Genomic DNA, 20,984 nt, shown 5'->3' on the forward strand with positions numbered 1-20,984 from the left:
TTCAGCTTGACTGAAGCCCACCATTGGAGCATTGTGGAGTGGATTGTGTTTAATTTTTAGAGCTGTTTTGGGAAAAAAAGCCAAACTTTGACTACTAGCATCATCAGTATGGCTACTTCCATGAACATATCCCCACACACGTGTACATATACACCTACACTTCCACACATGTGTACACATATATATATACAGACACACACACACGGCTATGAGCTCAGACCAGAAACCAAAGGAGCATGCTTTCATGGAAAGAGGTCTCTTTTGAGTGGTTTCCACTTCTCTGTTTCATGGAAGTGAAGCAAATCAATATCCCAAATAATTTCCATAATATAGGGCTTTACATCCATATTCATGTCCTTCCAACTATGCACATTCTAAAGGCCATATTTATTCATTGCTATGGGATGTTTCCCAGTGTCTTAACTATGCCATAAAATATTCCCTCCTCTGATATGATATGTGTATTAGCAGGAGTTCCAAGGCTTACCTACAAAAGTGGTGTAACATGACTCTCCTAACAACCCACTTTTTCATTAAGTACTCATTAAATTCACCTTTCTTCTCAGCTACTGGGGCCTCAAAATCCCCCTGTGCTGCCACTTACTGTGGCTCTGCACCTGAGTCTGAAAAGGAGACCAAGGCTTTGGCTGACTTTATTCGTGAACATCTTTCTACAATCAAGGCATACTTGACAATTCACTCCTATTCCCAGCTGCTACTGTTTCCTTATTCATACACTTACAATTTGCCACCGGATTACCAGGAACTGGTAAGTCTCTTTGTCATTTTGACTTAATGAAAAGAATAAGCAAAAATCATCACTTGCTACTTAGGTCCCTTTAAGCAGTTTCTTTAACATCTGGAAAGAATCCACACCACCAGTTTTTGAAGATATTTTAGTCTTTCTTAGCAAGAACAAGGGAAACCATGATGGTTTCAAGATAGCTCAAGCACAGGATGAACTTAAGAGCTTTATTTAATTTCCATATACACAATGAATTTGGTACAGCGTCAGTTTGGTCTTCCAGTCACGCCATCCAGAAATCCCCTCTGCTTTGCAGCACTGCCTCTTCCTGACTCCAGAGGTTGCTGTATGTGTACCTTTAATATTTTACATAAAACCACTATGGCCTGTAAGCCAAGCTAGCAGCTTTGTAGACTGTAATAACTATTAAATAACTCGACTGGTATCAACAGCAGGCAAGGATCTCTGTCTACCACTTTCTACTGAACCTTAGTCCTCACTGAAGTAAAATGATGAAATTCCTGATGGTACTGGGTCAGGACAATGAGGCAGTTCTTGACAAAAGTGTAATTGAAAACAGCTACAAAAGATGTGAAAAGTTTCCCTTTTGAGGCCCTTTTCAAGGGGCCCTCATTTAAACATAAACATTTTATTTAGAAGAAGAGAGGATGAATGTGGTATTTTATAGGACAATTCATCTTTTATCAATTCTAGAGAAAAGCCACAATATAATGCCACTTAAGAAAGATTTTTTTCTTTTGCTCCTTAAAAACAGATAGAGAGGTTAGGACTATTAAATGTGTATAAAAGCTGTAAACATATCATAGGCCAAGAATCAACAATCATGAATAATAAAATGACTTCAGTTCTCTGGAATATTAGCAATTAGAATCTGTTGGCAGGGAAAACAACACAGCAAGAGAAAACAAACACATTTTGATTCCCCCTCTTTCCTGGATGCTGCCAAAAGTCCAAGGCAACAACACTGTGTGTTGCTCTGCTGTGCAGGTTTGACAGATTTATGAGTGCTCGCAAATACATGTCTTGATTCTGAACACAAATACAAACCGGGGCCAAGAGTGAACTTTCTTGTTAGATTTTTTACAGCCTAAAACAGAAGATGAAATTAAAAGGCAGATTTTGTTTTCTTAATTTATATTCCAGGAATTTTGTAATTGAAATTATTCCAGGGAGTGATAGTAATATCTTGCCTTCATTTTTTACAAAAGCTTCATAATTCACACATTGCAGTTCAGTCTAAAGTAATAAAACAGCACTAAACACTTGAAGCTGCTTTGTTGTCAAGATCACAAAGTCCCTATTTGTTAAAAATTTGCATGACATTCTCTCCCCATTTTTTGAATGAAGAGCAAATGTGATGAAATGTAACTAAAAGTACAGTGTGTTTCTCAGAGTATTAAATAGAAAAAGTTTACATTGGTAACTCATTACCAAAACAATCCTTAGCAGTAAGAAAGAACCTATGTGCTTTGCTAGGTTTTAAAATTGTTAAATTTAAATTTTACATTGTCATTGTTCTATTCTAATATGGAGTAAAATTTAAACTCCCTTTCCTGCCATAGAAGACAATTCTGCTGTTACCATAGAGCATAAAAACTAAATTGCTCAGGAATACAGGACAGAAATTCCTCTTCAGCCATTTGATTTCACTTTGTACATTAGTCTTTCCAATATCACTTTATCCTATATTTTAAATGAGTCACACTGATACCAGATAGAGTTCCATAATATTCTTCTACAGAGCAACCACAAATCTCACCACCATGACAAGGTGACCTTATGAGTGCTTTTCACATCTTAATTAAGGGAAATTATTTCCTCTGTTGGTGATACCAACAGAGACACCAGGATCCTAGAGGTGCTCAACTTGTGCAGTATCTGATTTTAACAAGGGAAGACTTGTTGCCAAGAGTCCTTTTGGACAATGAGATCAGAGTATCACCCAATCAACACGGCCTATAGTTGAGATAATTAAACAGAAAGGGCCTTATGCACTCCAATGTCAGTGAATTAAATTGAAAAACTGACTTCCACAGGCTGTGGGTCAGGTTCACAAGTGCAGCTTTTCAGGTTAGTTCAGATAACTCGAGACACCCTCATTTAAGATATGACTAAAGAAAATTTAACATTTTCAATCAACAACTGTACTTTCTTGAGACAAGACAGCTACAAAAAGAGGAACTATTTTATATGCCAATTGCTGTGTTTAATGTCTAAAAGTTCTGTCTAAATTTAGAATTTGGAGAAATACTGAAGAATGAGAATCTTGACTTTTAATAGATATTGTTTGGGCAAATAAAATAATCATAAATCATTTTGTAAATGAAGAACCAAAATTTATAGTGCCATTATCTTATCTAAGATGTTATTTTTACCCTGACAGATCTAATAAATTAAAGGAAATATAGCTGCAATTTCTTATCTCTTTCAGTGAGCAACTGGACATATGTTTAAACAAAATCTCACATGTCTGCTTATCATTAATAACATTTTGTTCCATTGTATTTAATGAAAGGTAACATAATACCGTGGAGCTTATGTTGCATTCCAATGTCTGAGATATAGAAGGGTGCAAAAATTGAGTAATTTGAGATTGAAGACACTAAGTCTGCAGAAGAAAAAGGCCCAGAGAATGCCTGTACCTTCCTTCCCTGAACATGTAGTGAACAGTGTGTCCTTGGGGCTCAAAAGACTTTTTCTGTTTACAGCCTCAAGAAATCACCAGAAGGCCTAAAACTATTTTGGTTTCCCAGGTAGAACAGGGCACTCTGAGAACCCCTTTATATTCCACTACATTGCTACAGCAAATCAGAACACCTCAAAGTTACTGTAACTTACTTAAAGCCAGGGATTAGAATTATACCTCAACCATGCCTGGCCTTGGGGTGTAAAATGTGATGGAAGTCAAGTATGTCCCTTCCTTCCCACAACTTCCCACTCTTCCCCTGAGATGCAAGAGAATCTGTGAGGTTATCAATCCCACAGCTCACAAGGATTTTCCCTACATTTGTCTCCCTTTATTCAGGGTTGTTGTTTTGTTCCCCACAATGTGGGGAGCTGCACAAAACTTTCACTGTTATCCAAACAACAAAAATAAAAACACACAAGACAGGAAAATCTAGGTCAGGAATTTCTCAGAAGTTACACAATATTCTTGTGATGACACCCTAGAAGAAATATGTCCTCCTTTTGGAGAATCACATTTTGTCTGCCTCACAATCCTCTTAGCTCATTCTTTACTATACCCTGGAGTATTGCTCTGAACACAGAATACACACTAGAATCCCTCTCCTACAGGCAACAGAAGCATTAGCTTTTCACAATAAGAAAATATGCTTGGCAAGGCCAGTATCTCTCCACACCCCAAAAAGATTATTTTCATCTTTATTTTACTATTCACATTTTTGTCCTCTTGCAATAAAGAACTATGTATTTAATCAGACTTTTCACAAACAGTTCAGCCCATATTTTTTAATCAGTTCATATATATTTGCCTTAGCTTCCCATTAGGTCACCCTATGCTTTCCTCATTTACAGCAGACAAATCTAGCTTTATCAATTCTTGTTTGTATTTGAATTGGCACTGAACTGTAGTTTGAGAGAGCAGAGGAATGTGCATAGTGCCCTTCCTTCCTTCCCATTTCGATTCCATCTCTCAGTTAAACTCAGCCCCAAATATATCTCTGCAGCCAGCCCATACTCACTTACCAGATTAAAGTAGGTGTGTTATTACAGTTTCACAGGCTGCAGAATATTACACTCATTTACAACCCAAGATAATTCCAGTCTGTATTACTTGAATGCATTCTGGCTACATGGGTTGTTGTTTCACCTCATCAAAATTCACCTTCCATATTGGGTCAGTCTAGCATTTCACTTCCTCTTGAGTGCTTAAAATAGGACATTTCTAGGACATAGAAAGCAGAGATATGCCCAGAGTCTGTGCAGCCTGCAAGAGTGAATTTCAAATATTTAGCATGACACTGTGAATATCAGTCTGATTATTTAACTTAGTGCCTGGTTGTAAAGTTCTGAATATGTTTAAGGCATATGAAGATCTGTGGGTAAGAATTGTTGAATAGCAAAAATCCTACATCTAAGAGACTCCGACAAGCCAATGAGGAGTTGCAATCTGCTGCTGTTGTATCTGTGCTATTGCACAGATTGCATTACTGTGATTGTAATACTTGTTACAGTAAATACTGTTAAAGTCCAATGGGAAGCACAACAAACAGGAAAGTGGGCAGCAAAGCAGTATTTGAAATTGGCTTCACAGCTCCTCTGTTGAGTTTACCACAACAGAACTGTTCTGTACTGGCAGTCTTACAATTGTGAAAAGGGTGTGTTTAGTAGCAGCATCTTCCAGTTGACATTCATGTGTGAATCTGGCTGATAGACAAGAGTCTCCAACAGGTGTAGGGCCCATTTACCTTAACTGAGTTGCACTGGAAACCCTCTCACCAGGGACCAATTTCTTTAGTACTGTCACAGAGAAACAGGCTTGTAAAGAAAAGGAATCATTCCACTGAAGTCCTCATTGGCTGGATTCCCTGGGCTCTTGGAGCACATGCTTGACCATGAGCAACAACAGAACAGTGAACTAAATTACACATCATCATGGAGCCTTGAGGAGGGAGTCTGTTTTTATTGGCAAAACAAGAAGGCTCAGAAGTTTAGATTCACTTGGCTAAAGCCAACTGAGAAAATCCACATTTTCAGACTTTCATTACAAAGGAAGTTGAGGGTCATTTTACTTTACAAGTAAAACACACAAGACCAAGGTGAAGGGAAAATACAGCTTGGGCAAATCAGTTTGCAGTCCAGTGAGGGAAGAGAGCAACGGGTCCAGTCAAGCAGTGAAAAGGCTTCTCCAGACCACTCTCAGATTGAGAGGGAAAAGGGAATTGTTCACAAACAGCAGCTGCATAATCAACATCTGTGGAGTGTTTCTAAATGGTTACAGTTTGCTGGCAAATCCAGCCTGATGATACAAGAATAAAATGAGGGAGATGCTCCCATAAAAACAACCTATTAACACACAAAATATGCTTAGCCTGATAATTTATCTTGTTAGTCCAAACTTCCGGATGTGGTGAGAAAGAAAAGCCAGTACCACATCTTTCATTAAAAGCTAATAACTGAAAACCCTAGGTTTGAAGGTTGTTAATTATGAAAGATAATGACAACTGAGAACACAACTCTGCTGTCTCACTGGCCCACGCACTCTTTACACAAGATCAAGCAAAATATTGGTAATTGCAGTGTAAACACAGATGGGTGATGAGTGCAGGAAATGCCACCTTCTGCTGAAATGACCAGCTCTGAGAGCTCAGCTGGGAGTCAGAAGCTGCAAAGCCATTTCTGCTCCCAGTTACAAGGTATTACCCTGGAGTTATTTCTTTGGCTGCAGGGCGACACTTGCTTCTCTGCTACTGTAAATCTCACCAAAATTTTCCTTACAAAAGAGGGATTCTTAACAGTATAAAACCCCAAACAAACAAACTCCAAACAAACCACAACAATTCAGTTAAGCCCATTGTGCCAAGAAGCGTAGAAAATCATTGAACAACAAAGAATATCCTCAAAGGTCAAAAGAAAAACAATGTTTCTCCTTGCAGGTGTACTCCAAATAACTTACAAGCTTGAAAACCTAAACCACTTTTCACCTTTTTGGAAAACATTGGCAATATTTATATATCTCTGCAAAGACCTCCCTATTATTTCCTTCTTATGGACTGTTTTGAGTAATTGAGCTATTTTGGAAAAAAAACCAAACAAATTTTCCTCATATTTTGTATTTATACTCACAAGTATTTACTTAATACATATTATTCCTGCTGGTTTATATTATATTATTAAGAAATTACATTAGTTCCTATAAAGTTGAAATTTATTTTTCTACCTTTAGGTTTTGGGCTGTAAATCTCTTAGGAAAGTAAATGGTAGAGAGTTACTTAAAGGAAAACAAAAAGATATCAAAACTTCTGATAAAGCTTCATTTCATGATGAAGTCATAATGCTTAGGCATGTTTTTCACTCAGAGAGGGTCATTTAAAATACCACTTTATCTCCAGCCTGGAGAGCTTGAGGAAATTGTTTATTTGGATTCTAGGCTCCAAACAGCTGGAAATTTCAACTGCTCTTTCTACAAATCTCTGTTTTTACAACTTCCCGGCCAATAATAATAAAATCCCTCAGGTAAAAAGATTTCCTGACATATTTTTTCCGGTATCTGTTCTGGTATGATTTAAAGCCATCATTTGGCTGCTGGCTGGAAGGAAAGCCTTGGGTGAAACAGCCCCAAAGAGCAGCTCTGCTCTTCTATTGTCCCTATTTTAGTTTACTAAAGAGAGAGCAAATACCAGTTACCAACAGGTCTACATATTGCATCAGACAATCTTTCCACATTTTATTTCCACTTTGCATACCGTTGAAGAGAGGAAGAATCAGTTTACATTTAAAAATTCATTTGCTATTGAGAGAAGATTTGACTCAATCTCAGAGGCTGATTAAACGTATATATTATAAACAACAGATGGCTGAAGAAAACATGGCATCACTAGCAGATAGCAGACTCCAACCTCTACAATTCCCTCAACATGTGTTAGAAATTACAATGGGTTTTAGAAAAATCAATTTGTTGAGGGATTAAAAAAAGAAAGAAAAAACCCAACCCAAACCAAACAAAAAGAAGACCACAGGAGAGACCTCAGCTACTCCAATCGCTCTGGATCCAAGATAGTGAAATGCAGAACAACATTCTTCCTGCAATTGCTCGTCTTTATGTGATAGAGAGGCCAGAAATCAAACCCCACATTTAAGTACAGCCAGTGTTATAGGTGGAAAGACAAGCTTCAAGTATGCTTTGGTCTGCCTTGTTTAAATATCCTTCAACGCTAAAGGACCACAAATTCCTAGAGCAAACTCCCATAATTCTAAAATGTTCAAAACCAAACATTTGGGAATGGGGAAACTAAAGGGGGAATTCTACAAGAGAGTAGGCTGCCAGTGATAATGCAAACATGTTGTGATGTTGTTTTTTAGAAGCTAAGAAAGTTCTCTCACTTAACTAAAATTTTCTAAACACATAGTTCAATACGCCTTTTTGAGTAATTCAGAGGAACACTTGAAGCATAAGGATGAACAGAGAATACTTTCCAATATATCTTCCACTGGGAAGTAAGCCAGAGTGTAACCTACAGAGAAGGAAAGGGCTTGAGGAAATTCCTGGAATAGTAAGCCATTCAGCTGCAAGCTATAAAGAAATATATGGCAACCCATTGCTTATTCTTACACTGAACATATGCTTTCAAAAATCATTCATATTTATCATCTGTTAGTAATAGTTTTCATGTTTTATTACCAACATGCTGTATAATGAAGAATTGGAAAAGCCACACGTTCCAAAGAAAAGTCTGTAATTTTCCTTAATGCAAACACACAAAGCTTCATAGTACTATTGATGGGCCTGATCCAACCCTCACTGAAATCAGTGGGAGTTGAAAGAGTCCCTCTGCGCACAGGAAATGAATTGAAATTAATGAGACTACATATGGTTTCAGGGTAATTTATGCCTTTTTAGGCTGTTAATATTTATAAGACCTTAATCTGCTTCCACTTGTATCAATGTTCAACTCCCCTGACTGAGCCGACTCTACTCTGAATTTATGGCTGCATGAACAGAAGGAAAAGAAAGGCTATTGTATGTTTGCAATTTACTGTTACCAAGTTTTTACCATTCTCTTATCTCTAAGTAAGGTTCCTTACTTAGTTTTAACCTTGTACAAGCTTCTTCTAAGTCTAGAAAGTGCTGTTACCCCTTATCTGTCCAAACCCCACTGGACTGTACACCAGGCTGCAACAGACCATACACAGACTGGAGCACACTCTTAAAGCTTGGAGAACAAGTTCTTTACTGCCAAGCTCTTTTCACAACATCAGGACAAGCTGGGCCTTGTCAGCTACTGACACCTAGTCATACTGAGAGGTGAACAACAGTTTTCACATAAAAACTTCTCCAGCATGGCTTTTCAGTTTATTCAACAACGTAGTTGCTTAGATTCACTCAGAAAGCTTCTGAAAATCTGCATTTGTCATTCTTCTTCTCCTACAGAATTCCATAGCAAGGGCTGCTTCCAAAGAGCTGGCCAGTTTGTACAACACTAAATATACATACGGACCGGGAGCTGAAACAATCTGTAAGTATTGACCTAAATATACTAACAATCTATATTAAGCGCTACTAGGACTACAAAATGCAGTTTTTTAGTGATTCCTGTTCCTCTTTCTAAGTAGTTCCCTTCCTTCTTCACATGCATATACTAGGTATATATGGGATCTGTCGTTTCTAAATTCTGGGATAATTTATTCCTTAGGGATCTCAGGAAGTGTGTGACTCCCTGGAAAGCAAAGTGATGTAGTAAAATGGTTATGAATTCATGTGCATAGCATGAATTCCTAAATCATACACAACTTAGATTTAACATAAAAATGTTGACCTGAGATTTTCTGCATTTCCAGTATCTCCAAGTCAAAGATGATGTGAATCCTTTGATTGCACTGTGTGATGTGAATCCTTCAACCACTCTAGCAACACAAATTTCTTTTACTTTGCATAGTATTCTGAGACACATACTAATTGCAATGCTATTTGTAATTTCTATGACTAATTATTCTACCCTTCTTGGGAACTCAGCTGCGGATATAGCCTTTGCAGTGCCAAAAGCCAAGTTGAGGCTGCCAAATCTAGATTTATAGAACTTTAATATCTCCCATATTTAAGATCTCTTAATTTAGTTTAATATGGAAACTAATTTCCTTTGCCTGTTTCTCCTTCCTCAAATAGTTAACCCCTCCCCCAAACATTTAAAAAAACCAGTTTCTTCCAATTTTTATGGAGATTCTTCCTTTAGAAATGTTTTGGTGATGCTTGGCAATTCTGGAGGCTCCTTCCTTAGCAAAGAGACTTTTTATTGTACCAGCTACTGAAAAGGGAGGGTACTATTTGTCCAGCAGAAAAAGATGGAGCTGAAATCCTAGATATGTGTTCTTTCACATCTCTGTGAACCTCAAAAAGTCACACAGAGAGCAAGTATTTGCTTCTGATACCAAGCCTTTCTAAATACCCCCATGCAACCATGCCATTCTCCTGTTCCTTAGACATTTCTCCCATGGTTTCTCCACAATACTGACAAGAGGGAGCAGTTTAGCTTGTTTACATTTGCTTGCACAAATCAGCTGGAAAAAAGCTCAAAAATGGCCTGAAAACACAGAAGCTTTCCCATGCGCAGGATAAATCAATCAATTCACTGAATATTTCTTTTTATCTGTCCTTTCTGCATTCCTGGCTATGTGACTTGACTCCAAAGTATTTCTCATTTGATGTGTAGCCACTCTTTTCCAGTTAAGCTTTATTTCATTTCTTTACCAACAGATCCTGCTGCAGGGGGCTCTGATGACTGGGCTTATGATCAAGGCATCAAGTACGCTTTCACTTTCGAGCTCCGGGACACCGGGAGATACGGTTTTCTTCTCCCTGAATCTCAGATAAAGCCAACCTGTGAAGAGACTTCACTTGCTGTTAAATATATTGCCAACTATGTCCTTGAGCACTTGTATTAGAATAGAGTTCTAAAAACTATTAAAGTAGGCTTTAGAAAAAGCAGCCTTCCTTTTTTTTCTTCCCTAACAATACATTTTTATTTCTCTATACCTAATGTTCTTATTCATATTCTAAGTCCACCACAGGTGACTAGAACTACAAGTTTTTCAAGAGAAATTTTAGAAATTCAAGAGAAATAAAACATTTTTATTAAGGCACTGTCCATAGTCGGGGGGTTGAAAAAGAAAGAGCACAAGAAGATTAATCAAACTAAGGTAAAGGTCGCCTTATTGATTAAAATTATCTTTACACATAGAAGACAGGCTGAGCATTAGAGCTTACACTGCCTGTTAACCAAAAGGAAAACAGCCAGGTGATCCACATAAATGGACTTTCACCCAAACATTCATTGCCTTAATAGCAACAGTAGCAAGGAGAAGCTCACATCACATACTTTTTAAATTATGTTAGGTGTGATGCGCTCTTTAGAATTTTCTCAAAACCTACCTTGGATCTGTCCCATCACTGTAAAATAATTTGGATCTGAGGTCACTGGTAGTCCAATCTGGACTCAGTCATGAAAATTATAATTACTATTAATGGCCAAAACTTGATATAAATCATGCTACCCTGCATCTAAGGTTCTCACACTCACTACAGTAGCATCTCCCAAAATGTTCTCAGAGTCCTGGTACTTCCTGGGGCCCCACATGTTCCTACTGTCATGAGTGGAAGAATCATAAACAGCCATAAAGACTAAGTCTGGTGATAAATTAGTAACTGTTTCTTTCATGAAAAGCTGTAGAGAATTATCCCCTCCCAATCAATTTTCTGAACAGGTAATGTGGGTCTGATTGGGTCAGTGAGTGAAAGTGATAAATTGCTACTCGACATCTTTCCCACAGAACTGCAGAAAATGTGTTTGGCATCTATTAATGCTGTTTGGAGTTTGCCTAATATGGGACACACTCTGCACAATGATAGGGAAAAACCTTATGTCAACACAGAACCTGGCTGATCTCCCTGCCACTGCTGGAAGCTCTAAGCAGAGACTTCCCCTGTCCATTGATGATCCTGGAATTAACCCTATTTCTGGCAGGTCCTTAGTTAATCCAGTCAACAGAAGCCCAGGAATGAATCTTACAGAAAATGGTTGTCCAAAGGAAATAATCAAATTCGAGACCTGTCAAAAACTAGATGTTCTCCCTTTTTGTCCCTTTTCAGTGGAAGAAAAAAGGAAGACAGGGTCCAATTTAAAATTACACTTTCATTTATGTGTATAAGAAAAAGAAAAGCACACATCCATTAGCCCACTCCAATTAGCCCAGCAGCACTGAGATTAAACTACTCCTCACACACAACTGATCCATCTGGTTTTGATCACTGGTGAAACTGAACCCATGTGTGAAAGTAGCACGTACCAATAAAAAGACGTATCATTCTGTTTTGCAATAGAAGTGGGGGGAAGGATAATCAACATTACTAAAAATAGCACAGGATGTGAGCAGAACATACTGTCCAGAGCCAAACATGTCACAAAGGGCAGGAAAATAAATTTCTCGGAATATAAAATATTTTGGCTAATTTTAAGTAAGTATTAGCAACCATCCAGGGACTATCCTGACTGTAACTTTGTTATTTGGGAAGATGTCACAGGTTTTACACCAACTGCAATGTGAATTGTTGATACTCAGCACTTAGTACTATGGTGTTATTGACAAGTTCAGTCAGCTTGATGATCTTGGAGATCTTTTCCAACCTTAATGATTCCATTCTATGATTCTATGATCCAGTAACAGGCAGGCACTTGACTACAGGCAAGCAAACACACAGTTACAAATGCAGTTGAGGGGTAGGTCACAGCACCCAGCAGCTCCAACAGCATTAGAGTTACCCCAATTAATTTAAATGTGTGACTCTGAGGCAGAATATGGTACACATTTGGTGGCTCTGACATCCACAAATCAAGTCACAGCAAGGCAGTGATCTGCAGCTTTTCTGTGCCTTCTCCCCAGAAGTTCATATTTCGGCCTTAGCTTCCCATTAGGTGACCTTATGCTTTCCTCATTTTCAGCAGACAAGTCTAGCTTTATCAATTAAATTCTCCCCAGAAGGCACTCACTAGCACTGCTGAGCAAATTATACAGATGCAGAGAAGAGCAATCAAATGTGGTATTATCATCCATGCAGCTTGGAACATAAGCCAAAGAATATATGGGAGAAATTTAAGCAAGAAAGGACATTCTGCTAGCAGGTAAGCTGCTAGTGCAGAGACACTGAAAGAAAACATGGAGAGGAAGCAAAAGTTCATCAAGAAGTCACAATGCTTCAAATTCTAGCATCACTTTCAAAAAACATGTAAATTTCACATGCAAAACTAATTGATAACCTATTCTCACATTAAAACACATTAAACTCCATGTGAACACAAGAAAATACCTTTTTATCACAGATACCCAAACACTGAAACAGGTTGCCCAGAAATGTTGTGGAGTCTCCCTCCTTGGAGATGTTGTTCAAAACTTGGCTGGACAGGGCCCTGGGCAACCAGCTTTGTGCTTTGTGTGATCCTGTTGATGTCTGCTTGATACAGGTCAACCAAGGACTGAGATGAACAATTTCAGCTTTTCCTGTTTGATTTATACTGCTACTTTAATCAGATAAATAGAAAGGGAACATTCTGTTTTCCTGATTAAGAATCACATCACAAAGATGCCATCTTTCTCATATTAAGCTATTGTTTAGTCAAATGCATTCAAACAGCCAATTTATTTCAGTGTTCCCAAACTCAAAAGGGATTAAGACCTGATGAAGTGCTTTAAAGACAATGTACCGTCCCTCTGCCAGGTCTCACAGAAGTGATATTGGAGATACCAGATCACTAGCAGAGATGTCCCTTCAGTACAGACCACAGCTGCAAAGGCCCTTAACAAAGGCAACACTTACAAATTCTTAAGCCTTTAACATATAAAAAGGTAACTCACACACAAAAATGAAATGAAATGAAATTAAGCCCCAACAGTTGTGTGAGACTTAAAGATGAGCTTCTGGGGAAGGTATTTCCAAGTTCACTCAAAGTTGTCAAGCAACTGCTGACACATAATGGTGATTCAGAGAAGGCAACTTTTGCTCTTAATGATCCAGACACAACTGTGCTTACAGTGCAGCCTTATTAAACCTGTGCTTACAGTGCAGCCTGCTCTGCACTCTGCTTTGCCGACATATGGCCTCAGCATGCTTCCTGTCACTTTGAATTCTTCCAAGGACAGATGTGGGCTGTGCATTGAAGCTGGTTGTCTCTGTGTTCCCTGCTGCACTCAGAACAGCTGCATTACAGCTGCATACAGCATTTACTACAGGAGGAGAGGAAACAGCCAAATGCTTTTGAGAATGGGACTGGGTCCCTGTCCTTTACAGGAAGGATGCCAGGCTACTTGTGGCAAACTTTGCAACCACAGAAAACAGATAATTTGCTATCAGTAAGTGAATATATACAGCTTAGCCAAGAAACAGGGAAATCTAGCCAAGCATCTAAACCTTTTTCTTCAAGACTTTAACAGTTGACAAGCACTGAAATCCTTTCCTGCAGCATTTAGCAGAAGACGTAAGATGCTTAGCTGGAATTTTTCAAGGAAAGTATGAATCACGCTGCTTTAATAAAAAAATCAACTTGCAATTTCCTGGCTTCATGGGGAAAAATCAAATATTCAGGTTTCTTTTTAATACACTGATATATTAGGGTACAATGGGGGGAAAAAAAAAAAAAAAAGATAACAGTTCAGGAATAATGGCTGTCATTCCCACAGATCCCTGTGTTGCAGCTGCTGACGTAAGAGAGTGAAGCCACTGAGTACGGCTCCATATCACAGTTCATGTCCAGAAGTGATACAGCTCAGAGCACCTCTGCTCCTACCAGAGTTAGCCCAGAACCTAATCAGCCTTGCACAAAAACCAAGAGATGCTAGTGAATTTTATAAATGGCAAACAGAACTCAAAAGACAAATGTGCTGTTATGCAGCACAGTAATGTCATTGCTGACATGTATGTTGCATCATCATAACTGATCAACATGGCCCCTTCTTCCCCATTGCAAAGGTGCAACATACCCAGATTATGAAACTGCAAATATAGCAGTAGATGCAAAAAGCTTTTCACTTATAGGTTTATGTCCCTGGTCATAGGATGTTTTCCTTATAAAGAAAATAACCTCACATGTGAAGTTTTAGAAGTTCAAGTGCTCAGCACACTTAGCAAAATATTCTAATGTGTCTCAAACCTAGACTCAGAGATCCTTTTCTCTCAAAAAAATGTCCCCCATATATGACAAAAAAACCTCTGTCCCCCATTCTCCTCCCTGGCCTATACACAGTAATGCCACAAAGGTCTCTGAACTATTTCTTCACCCACCCTGGAGAAAATCCAAGGAAAAGTAGGTCCTCCTTGTGATATATTCAACTAACAAGTTCAGGCCTACTGAAATCAACAGTTATTTCACTCAAAAACTAAGCCGTGAATGCTCTAGAAAACATTGGAATTTCACCAAGGGGGTTTTATGTAATTTTACACATAGCTTTTATTAATTCTTCAATGATTTTTTTAAATGAGCCCAGAAATGGAATGAATAAAGGGTTCAAAAGGAACATTCATCTGGTACAGACTTTCAGGGAACTATTCTGAGATTTTTCTCAACAAATGGAAATACTGTTCATGACCTGAGGGCTTTCTTTAAGGATCATAAATAGAGTATTTCCTATTTGAATGGAACTAGAATTCCTAATGACATAATTATGTTTTATACCTTCCCTCTTTCAATACCTATCTTTGAATCATGTCTGAAAAGCAACAATATAATCCTTACAAATGTGGAACACCTTTCCTCCATTTAAAAGGAAGGCTGAATAGAAATTGATGCTTTATTTCTATCTTTTGTCACCACTATTCCTTTGCAGTTTCAGTCTCTCACATCTCTACTGTAAGTTATACTGTCACTGATAGAAGTTCTGGCAACAACATATTCAGCAATAAAAAAATCTTTAAAAATAATGAATTATTTTAAAATGTTAACACAAAATGCATTTTTATTATATGCTTTCTAAACTAGAAAATCAATTATGCCTTGGAATTTCAAAAATAAATTAAAACTTGCTTTTAAAAAAGCCCTATTACACTATACTTACACTTGACTTTGTTCAGATATGGTGTATTTGGAAATCACAAAGAAGCTAATTTCCTAGGATTGTAACGATATGCAGCTAAGAGAGGAGAATTTCCTTGTTAAATTGCATAGCCCAGTATAAACTTCTGGCTAATATGAAAAAGCAATTCTTGAGAGGCAATTCTGCATTTTATGTGCCCTAACATATTCACTTAAAATCTATTAAAATGTAAAACATTAAAAACCTGAAATATAGATTCCAGTACTCTCACATGAAGTTCAATCCAGACTAAACTTCATGTGGACATATCCATATATCCACAAAATAATAAAATTCTCCTAGACTTAATAGTTGCATTGCAGCCCCCTTCCTGAACAGAGCAGGCACCTGCCACAACCATTAAAAAAGGGAAATCAGCTTTGCAGCAGCGCCATGCGTGCAGTGAAAAGCACCCAGACGTTCTCCACAGAAGGCAGCCACAGTACAGGCTCTGCAGCCTTCACCAGCTGAACACTGACCATCCTTCATATGAGTCAGTCAGACCCACTCTGCTGCAAACCTCCAGTGCAAACAGGCTCTCTGCAGTGCTACCCATCCAGCTCCACTGCCAGAGCCCACCACAACCCTGAGACCTTGAAAGCTTTGGTACTTGCAGCATTCAGCTTTGCATGGTATGTTTGCTCCTCTCTCGGAACAACTCTGTGTCTGGGAATAGTTAATTACCTTCAAATTTGTCAGAAGTTGGAGCCCCGCCTCATTCTTCAATTCTCAGTTCCATATTGTCACCAAGGAGGGTGTTGTGCCTGCCCAGGTGGGCACTGCTTAGGGAGAGCTCCAGCCTGCCCAGCACCTGGCCCAGCCAGAAGGACAGTTCACAGAGCACGAGGAACAGCACCACTCCTTCATGGACATCAAAGTGATTTTGATTTCTAACAGGGAATGAGCCATTCTCACACCTGTTTTAGTTCAATTAAACATCTTTAGGGGAATATTTATGATTAAACACAGAATCAACACTGTGTCCAGGGACTGTAGATGGACACCACATATTTATTCAGGCTTCCGAGCCTCTTTTAATGTTTAATTGATTTTGCCTTGATAACCATTTTGTGTCTAGAATCTGAATTACTGACAAATCAGCTGGAATCTTCCCTCACCTTTCACATCCTTCCAGGTTTGTGCACTCTTCTGAAGCAATGCCTTTCCTGTCAAACTCTGTAAACCAAGTAATATTGCTGGCCATCACATGGCCTTGGATTCTGAGAAAAATTCTGTCCTGCACGTGATTTTGGACAATTATCCTGAGGAATTTTTAGAATCCCTTTCAAAATGCTCTCATTACTTTTTGTGACACTGTTTTGCTCAGCTTCCCTAACTCACTTTGAGATACAACTCAGGAGTCAATGCTGTTCCCAAAGGCCTTTCAAGAATTTGCCTGGTGTCTCAGCATGTTACATGCTTAGTTTATGGAGACTTAAGTAGACAAAATTCATTAAAACACATCCAGTAATTTAGCACTATGCACACAGATCTCACTGAACTCCATGGGAGATAGAAGTTCCTGACAGGACTGTACCCTATAAAACAATTCATCAAAACATCCACCATGACTCAGGGAGTGGGTGTGAGAGATCTGAGGAACTTTAAAATCTCTCCTGAATGTCCCCCTGGCAAGCTCAGATACCAGCACACACCTGCTCCTGGCATCTGTGCAGGATGGAACTTTTTAAGATTGCTGCTTGAAGGCTTTTTCACATTAATATAAAGATTCCAAAGAGCAAATTCAGCTGGGAATTTAAAGCACAAGCAGAAGTGCAGATTTAATGGGAAGAAGTTCTTTCCAGTTTGTGGAAATATTTTCTTCCTCTTACTGGAGTAAGTTCAAAGGGGGGAAAACCCCTACAAAACCCAAATCACACGCCACTCCTTTGCCAGCCTGCACGACCTTTCAGTTCTATGGTGCATGCTGTTGTGAGGCATCCCACACATCAGCAACCTTAAGGCACTCCTAACTCTACTGCTTCAGGACATGTAGAAGACAGTTTAATCAGTCACCAGTCACTTTTGTTTCAAGCAGAATTCTAATACGCAAGAGTTTCTTCAAGAAATGCAGATGCTGCTTTAGCAGAACAGTGAGATGAGATGCTTTCAGAACACATCGTTCCTTCCACAACAGCTCCTCAGCTGACTGAGAATCCTGGCAGCCCTGACTCATCCTGGAGCCAGACATGGCTTCTCACGACATCTTGTGGCAGCAGGAGCAGCTGACAGGGCTTTTATTTTCAAAAAAGTAATTTAAGATATGAAACAATGATATTACAGAAAATCAAACACACAACAAAAAGGACCAACTCATAATCAATTAATTTGAACAGACTAGCAGCACTTTCTCATAACAGGAAGATTCCCCATAAAATGAAGACACAAAGCATAAAAAATAGGAGCATTATTTTAAAGTAATAAAGTCAGAAAACTGAAACAAAAACACTCTAATGCAATTCAAAGTGCATGTGAGGTACAGATGTACAACTATAATACAAGTATGTATTATTGGCACTTAACATATTCTTACCTATTCTAACTAGAAAATCAGAATTTTCTTTGCACCTTGTTGCTTCCAGGGAGAGATTGGTACAGAAGGGAAAAGCTTCACTGTTCAGAAATGTAATGACAAGGTGACTCAATTAGACTAATTTATTCTGATATTTATGTTGCATGTAACTGGATAAACAGCAAAATAGCAAATCTTATTTCTCATTTGTTTTCAAATTATGTTATGAGAAAAGACATCTTTTAATTTTACCTGAAAAAACAGAAACTGTGGTTCAATACTATTCTACTTGGAACACATCGTCCCAGAAAAATTATGAGATGGCCCACCTTGAAAAGGAAATCAGAAACAGCTCCAATTAAATAAATTAAACCCAACAAAATTACTTTAAATCACAGTCTTCTTTTCACAAACATACTCATCAAGGCACACAAGAAAGATGTCTTCCCAGTCATTAACTGAGTAAACCTTAATTCACATTGTTTTTTGACGGAAGGTATTTCACTTTTTCTCTATGCAACTTGGTGTCAGAAATCCTGACTCAGCCCTTCATACAGCCTCTGGAACAGTGGCAGTTTTTCCGGTCAGGGCAGAAACAACTGGCTTTGTCTAGACTTGGTAGGAGGATAACAGAACAAAATACAAGCAGGTTTTATGTAGTCAGAGATGAGCACTGGAGGACAAAGAGAAAGATTCTGGGAGGAATACTCAAGCAGGACTGCAACTCTTACTGAACAGGTGTGAAAGGGTTTTCAAAAGCATTTGCTGGAGCACCTTCAAAGCAATAAAATCCTACACCAGGAATAACTCGTATTTGTCCAAATGTGAAAAAAAATAATAATCTACATTTCACTCAGGTCATGCACACTGCGATTACTGCACCTACTTGTGTGTCTACTTTACTCTCACCTGTTACTGTGCTGTGAAACATATTAGTTAGCAAAGACAGCCCTGCCAGCACGAGGACTGAGGAGACCAAGCACCTCATCCACCACAGGCTTGGCAGGAGGCAGCATCAGCCTCCTATGAATCAGACAAAAAATTTTTAAGATTAAATAAAAGGGCACTTTCCCAGAGGGATACTCAGAAGCAACAGACATTTAAGCCTGCAAAGTCCCTGAAGGACTACTGTGACTCTACAGAAACAAACCAGACATTTAAAACCCTGCCTAACTTCTTGTCAAGCTGCAGACACTTACTTTGTGTGCAATAGAGAACTTCAATTTATAACCTGCTAGAGACCGAAAAACAGACTGTTGGCACAAGATCTGCTGGCACAGTAACACAAACTACAATTAATGTGAGATTGTGAAACACGGATTGGGTATCTTAGAGTCAAGCCCTCCTCCAATATCATGGGTGTGCTTTGGCAAGATCCGAAGAGGTTGCTGGGAGCAGGGAGAGAAGTCACCACACACCACCGCATATCACAATCCAGTGGAAAAAGTAATTAAGCTGTTGCTAAACAGAGATAACAGCAATGGGCTACAAACCTGCAAATCCTGACCTCCGTTTGCCTCCACTCTGAGAAATGGTCTACAGATTAAAATTATCTCCTTGATGAAAATCACGTTTTTAGTCATTTCTACAACCAAATCAAAGTAAAATCTCGACGGCACAACTGCAGCCCCTGCCCCGCGCCGCTCCCAGCAGCTGCCCCCCTCGTCACCAGAGGGGGCCACCGACACCTCACCGGAGCTGCCCCTCGGGTGCTCCACGCTCAAACTTCATCTTCCCGCTGAAGGAAACACTCACGTCACATCTGAACTCACCAGCTACTCCGAGCTGCAAAGACGACTCCGGCTTCCTATTTATCTTTTTTTTTTTTTTCTGGAAAGAACCCAAATAGACACTCAAATGGCCTTCAGGTAGAAGCTAAAATAATCTTGGAGAATATTACTTCAGTGAAGTAAAGCACATCTTTGTCTCAGAAAGCAGGTTGGGAAGCAGAATGGCAGGAAGGTGATCCTCAAAAATTATGGAAGCCTGACACAAGAACTGATCTCTCCTGCTTTCAGAAAGGAGTTTCTCAAGGTCAGCAAACTTTCTTCTCGTGCAACTTTGTCCTCTACTGGCAGTGGTGCAAAATACTTCCTACCTTTGTGCAGTTACACTGTCTTAATGTACAGATACTATCATTTTATGGATTCAAAACCACAATGTTTGGAAGCCCAGGACACTCTCTCCACCATCTCTCATTTGCCAGTACACTACCTGCAGTGGGTAAGGCCCCATATTCACCTGAAAGTACCAAATACACTCAGCTAGGAGCAGAAACCTGAAACTGCAAAGAAAAATGTACACCTTAATTTGTCTTCATTTATATGCTCTGGCATAAGGTACAATTTGTGCTTTAGAAACGCAAATAAACAACAGTTTATGAGCAGGTCAGTCCCTGTGGATTGCATTCCTTTGGCTAGAATTGTCTTTCATCTAGAGATGAAACCATGTACAAACCATGTCAATTTTAGTAGTTTTCATAAATTTTTACCTTCACAAGAAGCCTAATCCGACAGGATGTGGAAGATGAAGTGCTGGATACTAGCTGAAATTGTTTTAGTATTTTTTTCAGAACTGTCTGTGTAGAAAGGACTATTAACACCAACAGCTGTTGTGCGTGCACCAACCTGAGCAGGAACATGTCTGCTGCACCAGGCAGTGAAGTAACCTAACACACAGACTACCTTGGAATGAGCCTGCAGTGAGACACTGCTAATGGGATTATTTTGTCAGTCATTGGAAACAAATGCCTCTAATGCTTTTACACTCCACTCATTTTACCCTGTAATACCAAGATTCAAATGCTGTGAATACAAATCTTACTTGCAGCCATTGCTGCCTAAGAGAGGCATGTAAATCACCCTATGAGCCTGCACCAGTCTGAGGGAGAGACTGAAGCCGTCACTGCTT

The 20,984-nt window shown here is 39.0% G+C and overlaps 1 protein-coding gene across 5 annotated transcripts in view; it reads left to right on the plus strand.

Annotated features, from left to right (window-relative positions):
• Window positions 1-10,427, plus strand: part of CPB1 (carboxypeptidase B1) — a 38,418-nt gene extending 27,991 nt beyond the window's left edge. For all 5 annotated transcript variants that reach the window (XM_032119198.1, XM_032119195.1, XM_032119197.1 and 2 more), the window contains 3 exons: window positions 567-769; window positions 8,880-8,964; window positions 10,200-10,427. In XM_032119198.1, the coding sequence (XP_031975089.1) occupies window positions 567-769; window positions 8,880-8,964; window positions 10,200-10,387 (476 nt within the window). In that variant the 3' untranslated portion in view covers window positions 10,388-10,427. The remainder of the gene's footprint in view (window positions 1-566; window positions 770-8,879; window positions 8,965-10,199) is intronic.
• Window positions 10,428-20,984: the final 10,557 nt, after the last annotated feature.

Source organism: Corvus moneduloides, chromosome 10 (genome assembly GCF_009650955.1).
Source record: "Corvus moneduloides isolate bCorMon1 chromosome 10, bCorMon1.pri, whole genome shotgun sequence".
In the NCBI taxonomy this organism is placed as follows: Eukaryota; Metazoa; Chordata; class Aves; order Passeriformes; family Corvidae; genus Corvus; species Corvus moneduloides.